This window comes from Gopherus evgoodei, chromosome 16 (genome assembly GCF_007399415.2).
Source record: "Gopherus evgoodei ecotype Sinaloan lineage chromosome 16, rGopEvg1_v1.p, whole genome shotgun sequence".
NCBI classification, from domain to species: domain Eukaryota; kingdom Metazoa; phylum Chordata; order Testudines; family Testudinidae; genus Gopherus; species Gopherus evgoodei.
The window spans coordinates 17,310,684-17,333,965 of NC_044337.1; the positions used below are offsets into that span (position 1 = coordinate 17,310,684).

Below are 23,282 nucleotides of genomic sequence, written 5' to 3' on the forward strand. Positions count from 1 at the left end.
TCCTGGTTCACTTTCCCCAACCCCATTCAGTGTCCTTTGTAACCATGGCAATTTGTCCAGGGGAGAGGGCTTTTTTGAGTCACAAAAGTTTTCTGTCATCAGACACAGGGTCCTTGCAATGTCCTACCCCCACCCCCCAGCAAACATCATTAAACAATAATACTCTGTGCAAACAGTACTCCCCACCTTAATAATGATTCCACGTCATCCCCCAGATTTCCACATCCTTTGGCCATTGTTCAATACGCTTGACAGCCGCTACCCAGGACAGACTGGCACTGGGAAAGCAGAGGCGCAGCATCACAGTTATGCGAGGATCCAGGAACAGGATAGGGCAGGAGACAGGAGCGAGGTGAAAGGGCAGAGCTGGGTTGCTGGGGGTGATTGGAAGGCAAGATGCATTGGCAGAGCTGTGAAAGGGTGATCGGGACTGGGTTGCAAAGGGTATTAAAAGATTAGGATTACCTACCCATGCTTTTAATCACTCATTTTCAGGAGCCCCAAATCTACCCCACAATCCTAAGGGCTAAACTGTTCATTAGCATGCCTACATGTTCCTGTCAGAGCCCTACATGTACATAGGGTGACCAGACAGCAAATGTGAAAAATCGGGACTGGGTGGGGGGTAATAGGAGCCTATATAAGAAAAAGACCCAAAAATCGGGACTGTCCCTATAAAATTGGGACATCTGGTCACCCTACATGTACAAACCACTTCCGCACAAGGCTGAAGCCACCATCGTTTTAGATTGAACTCACCATCCAGGGCCCATCGGCACTGCTTCTCTGTCAGCTGCAGGGGCACGGGACCCTCACGCACAGGTTAGGGATCCAGCTTCTCCAGAGGACAAAAGATCAGAAGCACAAATGTCTATTGTGTTATGACCCCTTTGGCACTGTTGTGCCACCCCTCCCCTGTCCTCCTTTTGAAACCCCTGTCAGGGCACCATTGCATCCTGTCTCTTCCCAGCTGCCAGAGCAGCTCATTGTGAGAGACCCTGAGGCTGCCCGGGGTAACACCACAGGCCCAGAATAGGAGAGGAGCAAAGGTGGCAGTTGAAAGCCCCCTGAATAGTGACACGAGAGTCAAGTCCCTCTGACAAGCCTATTACAAAGGCTTAGCATCTAGGTATCCCGTTCCATCCTCAAAACACCTCTCATGCATTAACTCATCAACTCTTTCAGACACCCCTGTGGTGAGGGAAGGATCATGAACCCCATTTTACAGACAGGGAAATGGAGGCACCCAAAAGCCACAGAATGAGTTGGTGCCAGAGCTGAGGAGCTGCAGGCTTTCAGGTGGGTAGGCTTTTTCTATCATTCCCTTTGCTTTGCATGGTGGAGGGAGGGATACTGTCGCCCATGATGGTGTGGCTGGTAGACACTCTTCCTGCCTGGGTCTGGGTTATGGTATGCTGCCTCTCCTGAGATAAGTAAACTCACTCAAGCCAAGAGTAACGCTTGCCAGCTGTCCACATGCCCAACACTGTGGCTGATACATCATGCTTGTTCCTGTGCTCTCGCTAATTATGCACAGCCAGAGGTAATGAACTAACATGGGGCTACTTTGACCATGCGTGGCCATTGTTCAGGAGCCTGAGTCTGTGAAGATGGAAGGACGTCTGGGCTGAGGGAGGTTGGCTGCCTCCCCACTGGACACTGAATCTGTATGAAAAGGTGTGTTTCCAAAGCATGTATGCCAGTGAGGTTGGTCTTGCTCTTGATGAATTTGCGGAGTTTTGTAGATGAAAGTCTGTTTGTGGTCTCCTCAGAGTAGGTTTATAAGCACTTGGGCGCATGCGCTCGCTTCCTCACATGTGCTCACACACACTTCTATCCTCTCTCATGCACTCACACGCTCTTTCCCCACTCTGCTCTAAGCTACTCGAAGGTAGGTGACCCAGGCCAGCACAGTGACCAAAGGCAACTTACTTTTAGTTACATTTATAGCGGAAGGGTGCATTGGCCATGCTGATAAACATATTGGAGAGCTACCTATACCAGACCTTTTCTTAAGGTCCTGTGGTTTGATTTTAAGCCTATAATTACCTTGACAGTGTTCCATTGGTCCTGTACAAATGAGGGTCGAGGCTGACCTGCGAGTGCCGTATTCATGTTATCCAAGGAGATCTTTTTTTGTCACTAGGTTTCTGTTGTTTGTACCCTTCTGGACATTGCGGCTCCTTTGAGTGTCCATCTTAGCTGCTAGATTCTGAAGTTCTCTTAGCACAGAGAGCAAAGAGAGAGCTGACACTAGCCTTTGAGAAAGGGAGATAGGCGGGCGGAGGCTGGCCTTGTGGGGGTGCCCTGGATCCTTCAGAAGAAAGACCTTCCACTCTCCTGAAAATGCATCTCTCTCTCCTCCCCTTTGCCTCACTAGTAACAGGTAAGAGCAGGTTCCTATACTGAGATATAGAAAAGTCAGCTTTGCCCAGGGCTCCTTGGGACAATCCAGGGTAGGTCTGAAACAGTGTCCCCAAAAGAAAGTGCGAACTTGTAAGAGCCCCTTAGCCTCTTTGCTAACGAAGATGCTGAAGGTAAAAAATAATGAAGGATCCTACACTGGGACCCAAGGGCCTAGCTTTAGCCTCTACCCGCCCCAGCAAAGATGAGAGATCCTATCCCCATTGTCACTTTCATCTGAGCCCTTAAGCCTTTCATACTGATGGCAGGTGGTATTTCACTATGTAGATTGAGGGCTTCTGATGTTCTCCGCTAATCTCCTATTAGCCCCTGCTTGCCTGGTGGTGAGCCCCCATGTCAGTCTCTGGGCTAGTTAGACACCACCTGACATCTGGCACTTGTGGATGCTGCATATATGTTACCAGTGTGCCACCCTGGCCCTGTTTCATTAAAAGAAAAGGCCAGGAACTTTGTCATTTTCACAGCAATAAGACAACCCTGAGCAAACTATGGTTCACAAGGGAGTTCCTCTCAATTTTGTGTAGGAATATGTAATATTTGGGAGCAAGTAAAATGAACCAGAAAAATCTGCCATAGAAAAGTGGCCTTTAAAGCCAACGGAAATATGTGGACATGCCTATAGTATACACCAAAGATCAAGGTGGCCAACTTGTGGCTTTTGATGTGTTCAGAGATACTTTTAATATAAGGCTTGTGATGATAGCAACTTAGTTGCACTGGCTTATTTGATTTGACTAAGCACATTGCAAACATTAATGACTAAAAGTATCATACGAATGTGAGGTAGGTTACTATTGTCCCCACTTTACAGACAAATAAACCAAGGCACATAGCTATTGGGACAGTGGCAGAACTGGAAAGAGTATCAAGTGTTTTGACACTTAGGGTTTAGTTGAAACATTACTATTTATTATTTGTATTGAAGTACTAGCAAGAAGCCTGAGTCATAGACCAGGACCCTAATGTGCTTGGTGCTGTACAGATATAGAACAACAAGACAGTCCCTGTCCCAAAACCTCACTCTGTCTTGATTGAGGCGTGAGTGTGTAGAGCAGCTTGACAAAGAATGTTTTTAGGGAGCACACTGATCTTCCATCCCATCTCTCTCCTTTGGAGTATTAAGCCCATGGCTCAGATTCTGGGGAGCCCGGTACTGGTTATTGACAAAGGACACAACCACAGACAATGAGAAAGATAGAGTTTGTTTCCAGAGCCCTTTGTTATGCTGGTTTCATCTCATCCCATCTTAAGTCCCTGGGCAGTGTATTCTCTGTGCCAGAAACAGGAGTTGCATGACAGGTCAAAGCTTCCTGGGAAGTGGATGGGTTACTATGAACACCTGTACAGACTGAGCATCTTAGTCACCCCCTGTATATGTGCCTTTTTTTTTAAACCCTTGAATCTTCAAATGCCCAGCTGAGCAGGAAGCTGCCATGTGGTTCTGAGCTGACAGAATCCATTGCATAACCCTGCTTTTCTGCAATACTACGTGCCTACTGCTGGGCTAAAGCCAGCATTTTGTCATGGGCCACTTATCACATCCTGGAAACCAAAACCAGTGCCTAAGTCAGATGTGTGTTAGGCATGGTCCTGAGTCATGGACTTCAAATCCGAATTGACCTTCCTCCAAGCTCAGGGGTGCTTGGATCTTGAGTTCAGCTTGAATATAGGGACTGACCTGAGACACAGCATTTGGTCCTAGCGAGCAGTTCTCCAAAGTTCACTGGGTATGTTCCAATTCTGTGTCTTGATCAGAGCTGATAGCTGCTCTGTGTGCTTCAAAGTCACAGGGAGATGGGATGCTAAGGGCTCGATTCAGCCCCTTTACATATACAGAGCACCTTGGGTAGTGTGACAGTGTGTTACAGAGCTGGAATCAGTCCCTAAGGGTCTGTCTACACAGCAACTAGACACCCGTGGCTGGCCTGTGCCAACTGACTCAGGCGTGCGGGCCTCGGGCTGCCGGGCTGTTTCATTGCTGTGTAGACTTCCCGGCTCAGGCTGGAGCCCAAGCTCTGGGACCCTCCCACCTTGCAGGGTCCTAGAACCCAGGCGCCAGCGAGTGTCTAGTTGCTGTGCAGACATACTCTAAATGACCAAAATGCTGAGCACCCCCGCCCATTGCTGAGCACCCTCAACTCACATTGAGAGTAGAGGATGCTCAATTCAAGTCCTTAGTGGGGTTAACTTCAGTTAAGGCATTTTTAAACCCATTGCCTCTGCCGGCAATGCACACGGTTGTCTTTTGCTGTCATTGGGCAGGATAGGAGATGATTTCTTAGTGTCTGCCTTTGCCTTTGTTTGCATTCTAATTATGCACAGCACCGTTTTGGAATGGAAATGCTGACAGGCTGTATAATGTACAATTTCAGAATTTTCCCTCAGAGCCGTAGTCAGCATAAATGCTATTATTAATATTGATGTGACGGGCTCATATTGCTGCGGAGACATGACATCATGTTGACAGCTATGTGGCTTGTTTACAATATGGGAAGGTAACCAGCAGACTCTCAGAGATGGCTTGTTTAAGGAGACTTACTAATAGTCACTTAAAAAACTCAGTAAGTGTCAGGCCATGAGCTGGAAGCTACACATTGCAGTAGGTCGGGAGGCTACATACCCACTTATTCTCTTGTTAGGGTCTCCCCAGGCTGTGAATTTTTCTCCATGTGATAGAATCAAGTTGCATAATCTTGATTTGGATTTCAAACATGGAAAGAACCCATCACCTTGGGACGCCACAGGGGACTGATTCCTAGACCTTCAGAGCTAAGAGTATGAGTTGCTACAGCTTCACCTAAAGACTGGCTGGGACTGGTAGTTGGCTTATATCTGTGTGGACCATGTGCAGAGGGGGAGCCTAACTCATACTGAACAACAGGGTGCATCCATCCAAAGTTGAAGGTGTTTGGAGTTGGTTCATTATGCAGGTGCAGGCCACTGTCAGAATTAGAATCTGGATCCAGGTTCACCAGGTGGTACTTCTTCCCTGGTGCCTGGGGTACTTGGATAGAAGTTCTAGTTCTAGAAACCACCACTCAATTTGTTCGCCCCTACTGAGATGCTAAGAGTTCCGTGGACTTTCGTAGAAGTGACTTGAAGTTCATTGGTGGCAGGCCAAGGGAGCTTGGACTGCCACTGTCTGTGCTGTGCATGTCCAGTGGATACAGGGAGGATTCCAGTCTTGAGCGCTATCAACCCGACACTTTTCAGAAGCCCTATATTTACTTTCAAAGTAAAACAACAGCAAACACACACCCTCCAAACATGTATGCATCAGAAAATCTGTCTCACTATTTCGTACAGATGCATCGTTGTCTCAGTTTGAGCATTGCATTTACTATACTCTCTCTAGTGGTAAATAACATCTGGTGCTTTTGTTCAAGCCCCAATCAATGGAGCTTTGCAGATTTATAACAACTGAGAATCTGGCCATGGTATATAATTAAACCCGTTATTAATTCATATTAAATGGATTATATGTTTGGGTTTTTCTTGCACACACAGAGAAAGCTAATGGACCATCTCTATTCTCCACCAATACACAACAGTCACAAACAGCCCCAGCGTGATAGAGAAAAGTCTGAGATCCTCAGCCTACCTAGATCTGTTTAGCTCCTTTTGAGGATCTGGTCCTTCATGTCTGTGAATGAAAGTTTCTTCCACTTTAATAAAAATAATTATCAAGGTTTGGTCTACACACAAATTTTGTAGGATTTCAGCTAGGAGGGTGATTTTTTTTACCAATATACTTATACCTGTACAACCCCTAGTGTGGAGGCAGTTATACTGGTATAAAGTCACTGTACATTTTGTCTTTATGGGGAAATTGACTGGCATACCATAGCTGAACAACTTTTCTGCCATAGCTATTCTGGAATAACGTACACACTGTATTTCAAAATGAAACTGACTTTATTCTGGAATAATCACTCCACTTAGGAGGCAGAGGAAATATTCTGGAATGAAAGTGATTTTATTCTGGAATAGAGGGCTCTCGCTGGGGGTGTGGTCTCTGGGATGGGGCTAGGGATGAGGGTTTGGGGTGCAGGAGGGGGCTCAGGGCTGGGGGTTGAGGTGCAGGAGGGGGTTTCGGGTGCGGGGTCCCAGCGGCACTTTCTGCGGCTCCCAGGAAGCCGCCAGGCCCCTGCATCCCTAAGATGCATGGGCAGCCAGGGAGACTCTGCGCGCTGCCCTTGCATCTGCAGGTGCTGTCCCCGCAGCCCCCGTTGATTGTAGTTCCCAGCCAATGGGAGCTGCAGAGCAGGCACTAGGGGTGGGAGTAGCACGCGGAGCCTCCCTGGCCGCCCATGTGCCTAGGGGCTGCTAGGACCTGGCTGCCACTTCTGGGATTGGCGCAGAGCTAGGGTAGGCAGGGAGCCTGCCTTAGCCCCAGGTCCCACTGCGCCGCTAACCGGACTTTTAATGGCCCGGTCAGTGGTGCCGACCGGAGCCACCAGGGTCCCTTTTTGACTGGGCGGTAGGAAGGCTTGCATGTTCCAGTGACCCTGAAAGCAGTGCCGGCGAGAGACTGAACTCCTAGTAGGGCCACCCAAGCTGGACTGCTCAAGGGGCTGTAAGCTGGCAAAGAGCAGTCCACTGGCCCGCTGGGCTGGGGGCTGAACGACAGGCCAATGGCCTATCCTCATGACAAAGCTGAGTTGAGCAACCCAGCACGGTGACGGGACGGCAGAGCCTTGTTCGTGTCCCGAGTGACGTCTGACGGCTCGGGGTAGGATTCACTTTCCGACGGCCTCAGATGCCCTTTGCTTCCCTCTGGCTGTGCTATAAATCTGCGCGCCTGGCTGTGTGTCTTGCTTCGAGAGAAGAATGTGGCTGTGCTCTCGGACAGTGTCGCCCGCCCGGCCCTCTCCTGGCGGTGGTGGGGCCGTTATTGTAGAATAGTGTAGTCCTTTCTGTCGGCCCCACCGGCAAGCCTGTGCGGCTGTCTCGCTCGGCCTGGCCTGGCCTGGCCTGGCCTGCCTTCTTCCCCGCTAGACTCCAGGGGTGAACGCTTGGCTCTGCTGGCTCTGTGTATGTGTGTGTCTGTCTCTCTCTTGGTGAGGAGAAACGCATGCGTACAGCTCCTCGCTCCACTCCTCCACCAGCCTCGCTGCAGGAAACCAGCTGGCTGCTGCTGGCCTGCATCAGGGGAGCTGAGCGGGTTAAACCCTGGGCTTGGGGAGGGGAGAGACATCTCAGGGTGAGAAGTGTGAATTCCTCACAGTCTGTCTGACAGCTATAAAACCGACTAAAGCTGACTTGGGAAAGCCACTAGGCAGCTCCTCCTCGCTGGAAACCCAGGCTCTTTGGCTGCCCTTTGAAGTTTGAGGAGAGAGAGAGAGGGAGGGAGAGAGAGAGAGAGAGAGAGAGAGTTTGTGTGTCTGCAGCTCCTGCTCCTCCTTTTGCTGCTGCTGCTACTCACTCTTCCCCCCACACACAAGCCTTTGCACCTGGTGTCTGGAGCATCTTCAGCCTTAAAACAAACCCCTTGCACCTTGCTGGCACTTCCCAGGTTTTCAAGGTATGGCTTATTTATTGTACTTTCATGGCAATGATACACAAGTTTTTAAATATATTGATTTAGAGGAAGAAGAAGAAAAAAAAAGAAACCAAAATATGAAAAGACAACCCTCTTCCCCCGCAAACCAAGCAAAAACTTGTTGAAGTGCCAGAAAAGTAACCAGCCCCTTTAGGTTCAGAGAGGCTGGTTTCCCCACCTTGATTCCTAGTTTTGGAGCTAGGTTAGACTTAGTTGGAGTCATGTTATGTGTCAGGAGACAGTTATATAACCTTGTAGAATTATTGGATGGGAAAGATGTTAAAGCTGTCTCTCTCTGCTTTGCCATTAGGACACTGGATTTCTCTCCTGTCCATAGAATCATTGATTGCGCTTCAGTTTTTGATAGGTTTTTATTTTAGCTGGGGTTTTCTCTCCTACTCTGCTCCCCTAAAGATTTGGTTTATTTTTTTGACTGAACAAAGGATAACCCCATAGCAAGTTGTTGTATTGGCTTTGGACCAGCAGTGTCTGGAAGTCTTAATGAAAACCAAGTGTAAGGCAAGTCTCAGCCACCTGTCCCCGGGACACACAGCCAAGAACTCTGGGCTTCAATTAATCAGTGGACTCAGCTTTGGAAACCATCTTCAGAATATTAAGTCAATACATGGGAGGGGGGAGCAGGAGTAAGAAAACTGATGATCCCGATAAATCAGCCACCAGCCAAATTTGTGGTGACTTTACCCCTAGGGCCACCTTCCCAAAACTGCTACAAAAGCTCAGATGGGGAAATGGGGAGAGTATTCAAGGAGTGGAAGAGACACTTTTATGCTCCAGACCTGATTGCAGTCTTTTCCCTCGTCTCCCCATGGGCAGTCTGGGTCTCACTTACCTTCCCACTTTATTGAATATTTACTTTTTAAGGGAAGTCTAGTGTAGGAGAGAGGTTTTTCCTTTCGAACATGTGGTGCTTTGATTGCCTTGAAACATGATTTCCTGAACTTGCTCATCCCTGTCTCCCACAGTGGAGCTTCCACTTCACTTTAAAATGGAATAGGGTATTGCACTGCGTTTTCTTTAAAGTCATGTCATTCTGGGTTGCTGGGTTTTCTTTTACCCTTCCTTCCAGAGATGCTGTAGGGAACAGAAAGGAAAGGCTGACATTTATGAGTTTGACTTTGGAGGATTTCTTTGCTATAGGAACAGCCTTTTTCATCTGCAGGAACTAGTGTAGAACAAGAGGAACTGCTATTGAAAAAAGGAAAAATAAGGGCTGTCAATTGTAATCCCTTTTTTATTTTAATTACTGAGTGACAATAGCAGAAAATATTCATATATTCTTGCTTTTTAAATGTCCAGCCATTTCTTCTTCTTCAATGTTTCCTGCACAGCGTTTGCAACTCTTCACTCAACTTTTAAAAGCACCAACATGCTCTACATTTTGGCTAATTCTCTTGCTGTCAAGTGCTTTCATGCAATTTTTTCAGAGCCAGATCCTCAGCTGGTGTAAATCGATGTGACTCCATTGTCTTCAGTGGACACAAGCTGGTGATGGAGGGACCAAGAAGTGAAAATCAATTAGACTGACTGCCACATTGAGAGGAGACATTGATCTCAAATGGAGCTACGTCGATTTACGCCCATTCAACATCTGCCCCTATATTTTCTTTTAATTAATTAACTGTATAGCAATTGTGGCCATTGTAAAAGTCCATCAGTCCTTTTTACAAGGTAGTGGTTCTTGCTAGTAAACAAATCCTTATTCTTGTTTATGATCATGGTTATTTTGCCTTTTGGTGATGACGCAATAAAACAGGACAGCTGATGCTGTGCCTTCTATCTGTCCCAAAGGGCAGTGGCTCTGACACTGTAGTATGGATCTCATCTCTAAAACTCTGCTGCTAATGAAATTACACCAGCATTTTGAATGGCATACATTTGGGCCTGTTGCTTTACAGAATGAAAATAATCAAATGGCTTTGGAGCAGCATCTTCATCTGTGAAAGTTCTCACCTGAAGGGGACTCTGGCCATTGTCCTCTTTGTGGGAAACATTGCCTTTGTGATATCTCAGGTAAGTGTACCAACTTGGCAGGTAAAATGCTGGTGCTGAAAGGATAGCTCCATGTTTACCTGGCAGGCTGGTTTCTGAGCTCTCAAAGGGAAATAGGTATGTCCCATGAGCCAAGGTATTCTCCAGCACACACATCTTATTTTGATGCTGTGATTTAGAACCTGCAAGCAAAGACTTTTGAACGTATGCGTTAGTTATTCCATTGGTAGGTTTTCCTTCTGCAACTTGGCTCTCATTAAGAGGGAATCTCACCTTATCCACAGCATTTACATAAAATGATACATAATTTTGCATGTTCGTTAGGTGCAACAGTTCATTCTCCCCGGTTCTTGGTCAGTTGCCAGATTTTTGGATTCCTTTTCATAGAACGTCCTTTTCCTTTCTCAAGAAACACAGAATTTATTGAGCTCCATAGCCAGGAGAGTGGTTGGAACCCTACCCCCCCAATGAAAAATTAATCTTCTAGCCCCACGGAGATGATAAATCCTATGTTTATTGAGAGAGACACTTGCTATGCATGTGTGGGTGTAGAGTGGCAATCCATTCAGATCCCAGAGCCAGCATAGGGATGAGTGTGGATGAGCGGGAATGGTGGCAGAGCCATAGATAGCATTCCCTACTGCTGCTCCCCGATGGAAGCAGTGGGCATCATCCCTGCACCTGTTAGCAGCAGTGTCATCAAAGGAAAGCTGGGGCCTGGGAACATCTCCCAGAGTGTCAGGCCATGCACCTAAACAGGATGCATTAAGTGCACCCACAGCCTTTGGAGCATCCAGGGAGATGGTTGGGAAGAGATTTTCTGTTCTCTCTTCCACTTCACCACCCATGTGTCCACGCAAGGCAGGCGAGGGTTTTGCTTTGGGTTTGAGAGGTGCTGTTTCCATTGCTTTTGTTATTAAACTGAAGAATTGCTATATTGGGTCAGACCAATGGTCCAGCTAGCTCAGTACCCGGTTCCCGACAGGGGCCAGTACTGGAACTTCACGGGAAGTGTACACAACAGGCCAGTTGGAGTGATCCACCCCTGTCTTCCACTCACAGCTTCTGGTAATCAGAGGTTTAGGGTTGCCCTGGAGCATAGGGTCCCATTCTTATCATCTTAGCTAATAGCCATTGGTGGACCTATCCTCCATGAACTTACCTATTCTTTTTTGAACCCAGTTATGCTTTTGACCTTCACCACATCCCATGGCAATGAGTTCCACAGGTTAGTTGTGCGTTGTGTGTAAAAATACTTCCTCTTGTTTATTTTGTACCTGCTGCCTATTCATGTCAGTGGGTGACCCCTGGTTTTTGTATTGTGGGAAAGAGTAAATAAAGAGTAAATAACACTTCTTCCTCACATCATTCATGATTTTGTAGATCTCTGGCGTATCCCCCTTTACTGGTCTCTTTTCAAAGATGAACAACCCTAATCCTTTTAGTCTCTCCTCAACATCCTGCGTTTGAATTCAGTATGGCCCAAGGATCAGAATATACTGAAGAGTTAAGGGTACTGTCTTCATCTGGGAGGTTTTGGGGCCCTCCTGACTCCATCAGACCTCCCATTTTAAGTTAATGGGAATTCTGACTGAGTGAGGACTGAAGGGGAAAACCTATGCCTCTGGGAAATGAGTGGGGGAGGTGTAGAAGTTGCATAAGGCCCTGGATTAGAGCTCGTTGAAAATTTTCTGACAGAATAGTTTTCCACTGGAAAATGCTGATTCAACAAAAATGTTTTGCAGGAATGCGTCGATTTCAATGAAATTTCATTAAAAAAAATCAAAATGATTCATGTTAATGGGGTCAAAACATTGAATTTCAATCTTACTGAAATGTTTCATTTTGATTTTTTGTTTCAAAATTACTTTTGCATTATATTATATTATATATTATATTATATTTATTATATTATATTATAAAGTAAAAATCAAAATGAAATGGTTAGACTGACCTGAAACATATTTTTTCAGAAAATAGCATGTCACGGGAGTTTCTGAATGTTGACATTTTGTTCCAATTTGGAACAAAAACACATTTTGAAATTGTGGAATTTCCCATGAGACGGCACTTCCAGTTCCTGCACAGATCTACCCCAAGTGTAGTGGGAAATGCTGTGTCTCTTCTGTGTATAGGGATCCATGCCATGGAGAAGCCACTCAGGTAGACTCCTCATCCCCTCTACACTGTGACTCTGTGCACGAGTGTGCAGCATGGGGCGTGTTGTGGAGAACATGGCCTGTGAGCTGCATGGATCCACCACATGGCGGAGCAGCGTGGCAGGCTGCAGTTACGGCTACCATTATGCTTGGATACTATGGTGATGGGTGCTATAGAAAACCCCAAGAGAGAGAAGTTCTACAGGCAGACTGTTCAGGGTCTCCATGCCCTGTTCCGCAGTCCGAGGGTGATCCCGTTCCCCTAATATGCTCACCTTTCCCACACTCAAAGCCCTCTCACTTGGGCTTTGCCCCAGAGGATCCAGTTTTGGCCCTGAGTAGGGTCTGCTGTCTTGCGGCCTGGTATCTCTGAGTGCAGAACTCCTAGTCATGCTAGCTTGGCAGTGTAAATGTTTAACGCCTCTTCTCTTCTGAACATGAATGCCCGGCATTGTGAATAGGATAATGCGCAGACGTCAAACAGCCTCGAAGAAGGAGCAGATGTCACGGCATACTGGTGGGGGGAGTGGACCAAATGGACAGCATGCACAAGAACCTGTGGGGGAGGTGTCAAATCCCAGGAGAGGCATTGCCTCCGGCAGAGGTACTGTCAGAATAATTAAGTGACACACGTGTACTCCATGCGCAGAAAATTGTAACACTAGCTACCTGACCTGTTAGGCAAACTGTACAAAATTCTGCTCTTGGTCACATTCTGGCAACCCCACTGAAATCTATGGTCGTTAGCCTTCGTATCCCAGAGGTGAATTTGGTCCAGTAAATTACACCATAGTAAATATGTCATGGGTGAAATGTGCTGGATTGAAAGCCCTGGATAATGAACATCTATGTCTGTCCATAGGACAGGGACACACAAGCTTGCTGTTGTGCTCCAGTCCTGAGCAGGAAAGGCCCCCTCCGAGGGTGAGAAGGCTGTCACCTTGCTCTTTCCATTCAATGAACCTGCGGCCTTTCTGCTCATGCAACCAAATAGAGTGTCTGTCAGGGCCAGTGAGACTGGGTGTTTTTATGATGTGGCTGGGCTAAAACCACCATCTCATTCCTCTCAAGCCACTAAATTAATAGAGCCATAAATTTTAGAGCCATAAGTGACCATTAGATCATCTAATCTCACCCCCTGTATAACATAAGTCATGGAAGTTCATGAAGTTATTCCTGTATTTGCCCGATAACTTGTGATTGACTAAAGCATATAATCCTGAAAAAGATCTATCTATCTATCTATCTATCTATCTATCTATCTATCTATCTATCTATCTATCTATCTATCTATCTATCACATTTCCTGTTTAAATAGAGTAATTAACAAAAATTCTGTGAAAAGAACAGGAGTACTTGTGGCACCTTGGAGACTAACAAGTACTCCTGTTCTTTTTGCAGATATAGACTAACACGGCTGCTACTCTGAAACCTGTCAAAAATTCTGTGGTGGCTTGAACTGTAACTTAGCAGTTAAATAGAAGCCTGCTCCTGCACCCACTGAACTAGATTGCCTTTGGGGCAAGGACTGGCTGTCGTATGTTCATAGCACCTAGCACAGTGGGGCCCTAGCAGACTGAAGCCTCTGGGTGCTACCGTAGTAAACTTAATAAGCAATGATAGTAATTGAAGTAAATGGCATCCAGTTTAAGGCATTGCCACTATTTACGGGAACCCCTACAAAAGACAGGGAATGTAGATTTTATTTGTCAAAGATTCTAACCATCATTTCTTTATTCAGAAGAAAGTCAGTGAGTGGGCTTGCTAACAAAACTTGCACTGGGACATCCAAAAGATACCAGCTCTGCAAAGTACAAGTAAGAATATTCTTTTCTCATGGGAAATGTTCCAAATAATATATTTTTAATCCGGGTCCCTTAATACAACAGTATTTCTGGGTAGCTGGGAAACTGACAGGCATTTATCTTGTCACATGTCCAAAACCAAGTGACTGTATTTTGATTCTTGGCTTTTCGATGGCTCCCATCACTGCATTATTTGAACACCTCACAGGACTACTTTGTGGTAAGGAAGTGGCATTGTCCCCCAGTTGACAGATAAGGGATTGAGGCACAGAAAGATGAAGTGACTAGGCCTCATTTGCAGAGTAAACCTGTAGAATAGCTGGAAATAGAACCCAGCTCAGCATCTTAGCCAGTTGTAGCTCGTGGTTGGTGGTAGCAGCTGCACCCCATAAGTGAGGATTTTGGTTGGCGGAACGGCCTCTTTCCTTGTCCCCGGGTTGTGGGACCACAGAGAAAGTTTCAAGCAGTGTCTGCACAGCCTCACAACTCCCCCGCAGCAGAACTGCCCCAGCACCGCCATGTGTCAGGTGCTCTGATGACGACTCCGGTGGGAGCAGGAGGAGTGGAGCTACCTTGCAGAAGGCACTCAGCACTTTGCAGAACTAGGCCCTTTAAGACATAGGTAACAGCCAGGCTCCATGGACTGGAGCAGGCCATGAAATGCTAATTGTGGAAGCGACCAGTTGAGGTATGCCAGAAACCTTTCCTGCATCTTGTTTTCATCAGGATATTAATGTATCCCATTCTAGGAGTGCCCTCCTACCGGAAGGAGCTTTCGAGAGGAACAGTGTTCATCATTTAACTCCCATGTGTATAATGGAAGAACGTATCAATGGAAACCTTTATATCCTGGTAACAAGACATTCTTTGTGTGTTCTATAACGCTTAGCCAAAATATTTTGATAGTTACAATGCTATATCCTTCAGGAAGACTCAGGGACACCACCTGCCCAGGCTCAAAGCAGCATTCTGCAGCCACAAAGCACTTTTTAAAAAAAAATTACAAATTAGCTCAAAGGCTGGACCCTGCAGTCCTTTCTCGGGCATTGACTTCGGTGACTCTGGACTTGCAGCTTGAGAGTTAAAGAGCTAATAGATGAGAGAACATGGAGAGATTGACTGTTTCAGCAATTAGAAGCTGGTTTGCCCAAGCAAAATGTCCAGTGAAGAGTTCAGTGTGGTCACGGAACTGACTCATTTCATTTCAGTGACCTTTGATCACATAGACACACATCACCGCTGTAAATAGCTCTCTGTTTTATCCAGTGTCACTGAAGTGAAATGAGTCAATTCAATGGTTACATAGGATAAAACTTTTTAAATTGCCTATGTGACCTTGGAGCCTACATCCCATATTCAGAAATGACTCAGGCACTGAGCTATAGATTTTTTCCATCAGACTTTGGCTCCTAAGGACCAGATTTTTAAAGGTATTTAGGCACCTAGAGATGCAGATAGGACTAAGTGGGATTTTCAGACGCATCTAGGCATTAACTCCCATTAACTTCAGTGAGAGTTAGGCACTTCTGAAAATTCCATAAAGTCCCTATCTGCAGCTTTAGTTGCCTGGATAGCTTTGAAAATGATCTTTGACCATCTGGCCCTGAGTGCGTAAGGCTCAGATTTTTAAAGGTATTTAGTTGTTGTCGCGCTCAGCATTGCAATGCCCAACTGATTTAGGAGTCTAAATCTTATTTTCAAAATAAGAGTTAGGCTCCTAAATCAGTGAGGCATTGCAACACTGAACACGGCAAAACCTAAATACCTTTAACAATCTGGGTCTAAGTCTCTTGAAAATGGGAGTTTATGTCCGAAGGTGCTTTTGAAAATTTTACCCATCATGACTGGGCCTTGTCTGGGGGTGACAGGAGAACCCTTATGTCACTGTGCAAGAGCCAGGGACATTCAGGGGAGCATTGGGAGCGCTTGCATCACCCTAACGGGGACAGGGAGGAGGTGGAGCCAGGAACCTGCCATTCCTTTTACATTAAGAGTGGAGCAAGATGCACCATCCAAAAAGAAGGTGCTGCCTGCAGACCTGTATATATCAGGGAGCACTTGTGCCTCATGCCTTCTCTTTGTCCCTCCTGCAGTGATACAAGTCCATGGAGCACCCCAACCCCTGTCCAGGTTAGGCCTGTCTGGTAGAATGTGGCCCATAATGGGTGGATAAATGATTTATAATCAATAATTTCTTTGGCCAATTTTGCCTCTTTTCTGTGGCCAGGTAGAAATTTCCACAAATATATTCACTATTGGAAATTATTCACTGGAGAGTTTCAGTGAATAATTCTTGATCTGTAGCTGGTATGTGAGATTCTGAAAAAGGCTATTTTGAAATTCATGCTGTTTTAATGGGACGTATAGGTCAGCTGGTATATTTCTGTTCCCTGACTAGTTGAGAGTAACTCTTAGAATCAGGTTTCTGGAGCAAACTTGAATTTGCATTTTGCTTTCTGTGAATATTCTTCAATAGTCACTTAAAATTCACTGTTTCAGTGAATGTTCCTGCCAGTGGATTTAGCCACCTGAATATCTGTGGAAAGCAAATGCAGTTGGGGGAGGGAGTGGAGGTGCACACAGCCCAAATGAGTTCATTAACAAATTCAAATTAAAACATGTCGAGGAGTTTGCAGTGCTTGTCCATATACAGCTGTAAATCTTATTTTATCTCTGTGTTAGTCTACCTATTTAATCTCCATAGATATTAAAGTATATATTAATATATATAGTTATTAGATATATAACATTGTGTGTACATATGACGTAGCTATATATCATGTATATTTAAGCACACATTTGTATTATACTGCAACACCTTACACAGGTGAGTAGTCTTTACTCCTGCAAGTAATCCCATGGATTGATGTTATCACTATAGTTTATAAATACACAGATTTTTCAAAGCTGCCTTGGAGATGCCTATCTGCTAAGCAGCTTTGAAAATTCTCAGACATAATGTATATATAATTGTTGATGTTTGTGCATGGTATGATTTGCAGGAGGTAAGGACCACTTTCCAGTGCAAGGATTTGCAATGCTGGGCCTGTCATGCTATCAGAACTGCAATTCCTAATCTGGCTTCCAAACCCTGTTGATGGGAGCTCCTGAAATGTGGCTAACCATGCAGTTCATCGTACCATTGATGTTGTTATCTCGCTTAGCAGACATTAGTTGACATTGGTAGGATGAATGATTGTGTTTCTCCTGTTTTGAATCTATGTTTATATCCTTTCCCCTTAGATGACTATGTTCACATTTCTAGCAAGCCCTGTGACCTCCATTGCACCACTGTGGATGGTCAGAGACAGTTAATGGTTCAGGCTCGGGATGGAACATCCTGCAAATACACTGATTTCCGAGGGGTTTGCGTGTCTGGAAAATGTGAGGTTGTTAAACATTATAGCAAAAATATTGTCAGTAGCATTCAGAAAATTACAATGGGTGCAATATTTGCCTGGCCCTCAATACTCTATTTACCATTTTTCTAGCCAATTGGATGTGATGGGATTCTATTTTCCACCCACATGTTGGATAAATGTGGAGTTTGCCAAGGGGATGGGAGTAGCTGCACTCATGTAACTGGGAGTTACAGAAAAGGAAATTCTCATCTCGGTAAGACTTTACATTACCCTTTCCCATATTTATAGCGTATGCCTTTTAACATAGCTTTTTTGGTACATTAGTTTCAGTTTCAAAATGCCCTGTTGTTTTCTGGGTTTCTTTCCCTTTTTCATGTTCTGTCTTTTTTTAAGACTGTCACTCTTATGTTTTAGGACAGGGGAAACCCTTCTTTTAAAGGATACAGGTAACCTAGCAAGGATTGAGAATTACACTGATCCAAAATCTGAGCCTCATTACACTGAATCTTGGAATTATACAGCAGAGTTATATAATGGACCAATCTCAGTTTTAAAGTTTTATTTCTAGCTACCACTAAAGCTAGGAATACATGATTTACAGCAATGGGAAGCTAGGATATCTTTGAAGAACGAGGATTCCCAGAATTAGCACAGCATAAAGCATTAGAGCCTATTTCTTCTTTCACTTATGCTGTTGCAAATTAGGAATAACTCCATTAAAATCAATGGTTGACGTCCTCAGCACAGCTCTGTTGACTTCAGTGGAGCTACACCAATTTACACCTGCTGAGGATGTAGTCCGGTAGTTACACTGGTATCAAATCAATGTAAGAGAGAGGAGAATCAGGCTTGTCATCCCAAACAATGGTGGCTCCTGAGTGACCAGCCAAGAAATGCACCGATGTCCAACTACCAGGCTAGCTTTCAAATAGCCCTTCTTACAACAGTTCCTTGTATTTGATCTGCAACTTACAGACTTTAGATGCAGTTATGAAGATCTCAAACCCTCATATATTACCCTTAATACTTTTAAGGCTTTCCGCCTTTGAATCTACCTTTCCCTTGTCCTTCTCCACATCTCAGGGTAGCAGTTCTGTACTTCTGAGGCCGTTTTCAAGATCATATTTCAGACTATTTCAAGAAAATAATTCTAGGAACCTAGGATTTTTTCCATACTGGATCTGATAACTAGTTCATTTAGCCCAATATCCTGATTCCAGTAGTGGTCAGCAGGAGTGTCTTTTCAGAAGAATTCTGGAGGGTCGCAAAGTTGTGTTAGCATGGAGAACTTTACATGGGGTTGTATTCTAGCCTGGAAAGTGAGTGTGGGAGGGTGGAACATACAGATTTATGAAAAGTCTGGGGTGGTAGAAACCAAGGGCTGTGGGGGGCAACTGCTGCCCTAATCCCACAGCAAATGGCAGCCCTAATGATCAGTACTTGATGCTTTTAAATAAGGTATAAGGCCCCCACCCCCATAATATTCATAGACAAGTGTGCCTGGATCTATATGGAAAAATAATTTCTTCCTGCCCAATATGAGGATCATTTTACACATTGATGAATGTGATTTGATTTTCCTTTTCTTAGTGTGTATAACTGTAAATCTTATTAATGGTCATAACATTATTCTGATTTAATTGCATGAGAAATATAAATGAGGTGAACAGTAGGACACAAACTATGGGTTCAGAAATACTGTTAGTATTTTTCTTAGTGCAATCAACACAACTGAAGCTACATTATAAGGCAAACGGATGCTGGTTTACAAATAGTTTTCAAGATCAGTCTCAGTGTGCAAAGGTCCAGTAAAATGTGCCTCTGGGTCTGTCTCCGCTGCAGCCTTGTCTTCATTGCTATTGTTATTAAAGCCAACTAGACCAAAGATAGCTTGCATGTGTGTACATGTGCTGCAGTCGCATCTCTGATTGCAGCGGAGACAGACTCTTAATCAGAGATTATGGGCGAGATCCTCAACTGGTGCAAACTGATGTCGCTCTGTTGACGTTGATGAAGTAACTTCAGCTTACTGCTACGGAAGTTTTCACCCCTGGAAAAGAAGCAGTAAAGCTACCTTATATGGATGGATGTTATGAGTAATATGATGGTTATTAACATCTATCATTTAAAAAAATGTAATTGGAAAGATGAAATGTTCAGAAAGACATCGTTCCTGAAAAGTGCCCAATCTTGATTGTTGAATTCATTATCTTTGTTCATATTATCGGTTACAAGGTTTTCCTTTCATTAATGTATAGTTTTCCATAGGCTATTCTCTGGTTACGCACATTCCTGCTGGAGCCAGAGATATCCAGATAGTAGAACGGAAAAAGTCGGCAGATGTTTTGGGTGTGTATAACCTCTTAGTACTTAGCTAAAAATTGTGTGTATGTGTTTGTGTTCATTTTTTCTTTGCAAGTAAACGCATTTGTTGAGAATACATTTGCAGACATGGACCAAATGCTCAACAGGTGTAACTCGTCATAGCTCTGTTGAAGTTAATAGTGCTTCACTGATTTACACGTGCTGAGAATCTGACCCAGGCAGTTGCTTTAACTCTGAACCGTTGAACAAATTATATTACTGTTGTTGCAGAGAATTGTAACAGATGCACTTTCTTGATCTCAAATAATTGCTGTGCACCTTCATTCTTTTTTGATCCCATGGAACTTCTGCATTTCAGTGAAAATACATTGGCTACAACATGCACTCAGTAAAAAGCAACCATGACTTAGATGTTTGCCTCGTTGATATTGTGGTGGAAGGTGGCTAATGCCCATGACTGAATGCGGGTTTCAGATAGGTACAGGAATTGAATGGTGTGGGCAAATTGACTCTGCTCAAGTGACTCACACATATGCTTCAGCTAGCGTCAAGTTCTGATGCTGCCTTCAAGCTCCGTGGTTATTAGAACCATGGCTTAGGTGGCAAGATTTCCATGTGCCAAGAGAAGGATAATCTGTTTTATTTTCTAAAAAATGGAACTCCTGGTGCACAGAATCACGAAACACAACCAGTTTGTCTACAGCATGTGAAACCTTTATTATTTTAACATGTATATTGGGGCCAAAGGGCTACATTCAGGTTGGGCCCCATTGTGCGAGGCCCTGTACAAACATACAATAAATGACTGTCCCTGCTTTTTACAGTCTTGCACACATGTGCACAAAATACTGATGTGGAAATAAAGTAACAATGGCAATAAATGTATTATGATATTAATGATACTGACCTTTGTAAAGCACTTTGAGGTCTATGGATGAAAAGCACTTTATATGAGATAGGTATTATTATTACTTATTATTATAAATGTTCATTATGATATTAATGATGTTTTAGGATATTATTATAAAACAAATATAATAACCTAAGTAAATGTCAGATATTATAATCATCCAGGAAGTAAAGATACTTGAACTTTGTATATGAAGCAAATAGCAATGATTAACACATAATCAGCTTAATCTGAAGCAAGAGAGATTTAGGTTAGATAGTAGGAAAAACTTTCTAACTATAAAGATAGTTAAGTACTGGAAATAGGTCACAACAGAGGTTGTAGAATCCCTGTCCTTGGGAAGTTTTTAAGAACAGGTTAGACAAACACCCATCAGGGATTATCTAGGTACACTTGGTCCTGCCTCAGCACAGGGGACTGGACTAGATGACCTCTTGAGGTCCTTTCCAACCCAACATTTCTGTGGTTGCATAGTTCTTTTTCATTAGATGAAGCTGATTACCTGCTCTCTCTGTCTTTTTAAGCTGTTGCAGATGAAGCTGGATACTATTTTTTCAATGGAAATTACAAAGTCGACAGCCCAAAGAACTTCAACATTGCAGGCACGGTGTTCAAGTACAGGAGACCTATGGATGTTTACGAAACTGGCATAGAATATATCGTCGCTCAGGGGCCGACTAATCAAGGCTTGAATATAATGGTGTGCTCTGGCTTTTTATATTTGCAGGGATAGGAATTACAGGAAGAGAAAAGTTGAATCCTACTGATTTCTTTCCTCTTGTGTGTTTCTTAACCACATTCGTACCGGTGGTCAAATCCTCTGGATGCAGCCCCAGTAGCTGAACTACATGCTGGGGATCTTTACAGGTGGTGCTTGAATTACAGGTGGGAGTGGGAAGCACCCCTACTTCTCACAAATGTTGAAATTAAAGCAAGCCACTTGACAGTCAAGGCCCTCCTATTTCCCCCCTGTAATTTGAACACTGGGCTTGGGAGGAAGTTTACGTCTCCCCAGGCCATAAAACAGCAGCTACTCCATGACTGCAGAGAGGCTGCTTCGCTGCTAATGCAGATATTTCCCCACTGAGTTTTCTAGCTGTGGCAAAACACGCAATTCAGGGAGGAGACTGTTTGAACATGACAAGCAAGGAGAGGTAAGGCAGGTCAGAACCAGATTCTCCCCCAGTATTGGATTGATAAGGCAGGGATGCCCAGAGGATTCAGGGGGCCTAGGGTCTCCGAATTGCCGCCGAAGACCTGGCACTTCAGTGGCGGGTCCTGGGGTGGAAGGACCCCCCCCCCACCATGGGTCTTCAGGGCACTTCGGTGGCGGGTCCCGGAGCAGAAGGACCCTCCGCTGCCGAATTGCTGCTGAAGACTTGGAGCGGAAGAAGCTACAGGGGCCAAGGCCCCGTGAGAGTTTTCTGGGGGGCCCGGAGCGAGTGAAGGACCCCGCTCCAGGGCCCCCAAAAAACACTCAGGGGGCCCCTACAGGGCCCGGGGCCTGGGGCATATTGCCCCACTTGCTCCCCCCCCCCACCCCCGGGCGGCCCTGTGATAAGGCCATAGGGAGAAGAGGTACAAGCAGCCTGCAGCTTGCACTTTACATGGCAGCCCCCAAAGTGGGCAGAGCAGGTCCTTGATGGGGTGGGGTCAGGACAGCTGAAAGTTGCATTGATTCGGTGGCTCCCTGGGGCAGACCCCTAAGGAATTTGTAAAGTTTCCCCTTCCCGTGTATAAACACCCCACTCAGTAAACCTACTCCCCACAGGGAAAGAGGATCTTTGGGGTGAGCCTGGCCCCGTGTTGCTGACTGACACATTGTTTTACTGGCATCACCAGTTCAGAGAGAGCACGGGAGCCTTTCAGAGGCAGATCTGGCTTGAATGAATGCTGGTTTATTAAAGTATCATTTTGGATGGATGACAAGCCTGGGCATTGGGGGTCGGGGTGGGGGTTGTCTATTCTTCTCCTTGGCATTAGTATCTCAGTCAACTGAAAATGGGAAGACAATTGGGCCATCAAACAAAAAACTGCCCAAATCTTAAACACAATATTACTGCTATTATGGGTTCCACTGCAAGGAAAGGAAAGAAATTCATCCCTATGCAGAGACCCTGCACACGGGCCATCCATCCCTTAAATAGTGCATGGGCCTCTTTACGGGGTGAATTTCACCCCCTGCACCAAATTCTGTCCTGGGTTCCCTGTACATGGCTTGCATTGAGGACACTGGAAGCCCCTTTATATCTCAGGGAAATGATTAGCAAATAGCCATGGGATTGCTGGTGCCTTGAGAATTTTCTCCAGCACCGCATTACCGGATGTTTCTTTTCTTTTCTTTTTTTCCAGAACGGATGATGGTAATAGTAATGATGGATTTCAAGGTCTGTGCAGCTTTTTATTCAGTCCCTCAGGGTTTAAGTGAGACTTAAATGGTGCACTGCCTTTGTACCAGCCCTCTGCACAGGGGTGAATTCCCCCCACCTCCGTGGGTTTTACAGTTATCAGAATTGCTGGATGACTAATTCATAGCACCTAATTCACTGGGCAAACTGAGCTTTGTTTTCTGTTGGCCAGTTGTCTGTGGGCAGCTGACAATTTTTTCAGAATGATTCATTATTACCAAAGTCTTTCCCCACACCTTTCATGCAAAGATCTCCAAGCACATGAGAGAAAAAATTGTAAAGTATCATTATTCTCAGACTGGATGAATGAGGCACAGAGGGGATAAGTGGCTTGCCC

General features: G+C 45.0%; 1 protein-coding gene across 5 annotated transcripts in view; it reads left to right on the forward strand.

Annotated features, from left to right (window-relative positions):
- The first annotated feature begins 660 nt into the window (after window positions 1-660).
- ADAMTSL2 (ADAMTS like 2) overlaps window positions 661-23,282 on the forward strand; it is a 55,926-nt gene continuing 33,304 nt past the window's right edge. For 2 of the 5 annotated variants that reach the window (XM_030536050.1, XM_030536053.1), the window contains exons 1-9: window positions 7,719-7,948; window positions 9,883-9,997; window positions 12,597-12,739; window positions 13,877-13,952; window positions 14,690-14,792; window positions 17,184-17,329; window positions 17,432-17,555; window positions 19,571-19,651; window positions 21,062-21,237. In XM_030536050.1, coding sequence (XP_030391910.1) covers window positions 9,884-9,997; window positions 12,597-12,739; window positions 13,877-13,952; window positions 14,690-14,792; window positions 17,184-17,329; window positions 17,432-17,555; window positions 19,571-19,651; window positions 21,062-21,237 — 963 coding nt within the window. In that variant the 5' untranslated portion in view covers window positions 7,719-7,948; window position 9,883. Of the gene's footprint in view, window positions 1,300-7,718; window positions 7,949-9,882; window positions 9,998-12,596; window positions 12,740-13,876; window positions 13,953-14,689; window positions 14,793-17,183; window positions 17,330-17,431; window positions 17,556-19,570; window positions 19,652-21,061; window positions 21,238-23,282 lie in introns of those variants that run through there. The other 3 variants (XM_030536051.1, XM_030536052.1, XM_030536054.1) reach the window with 3 other exon arrangements.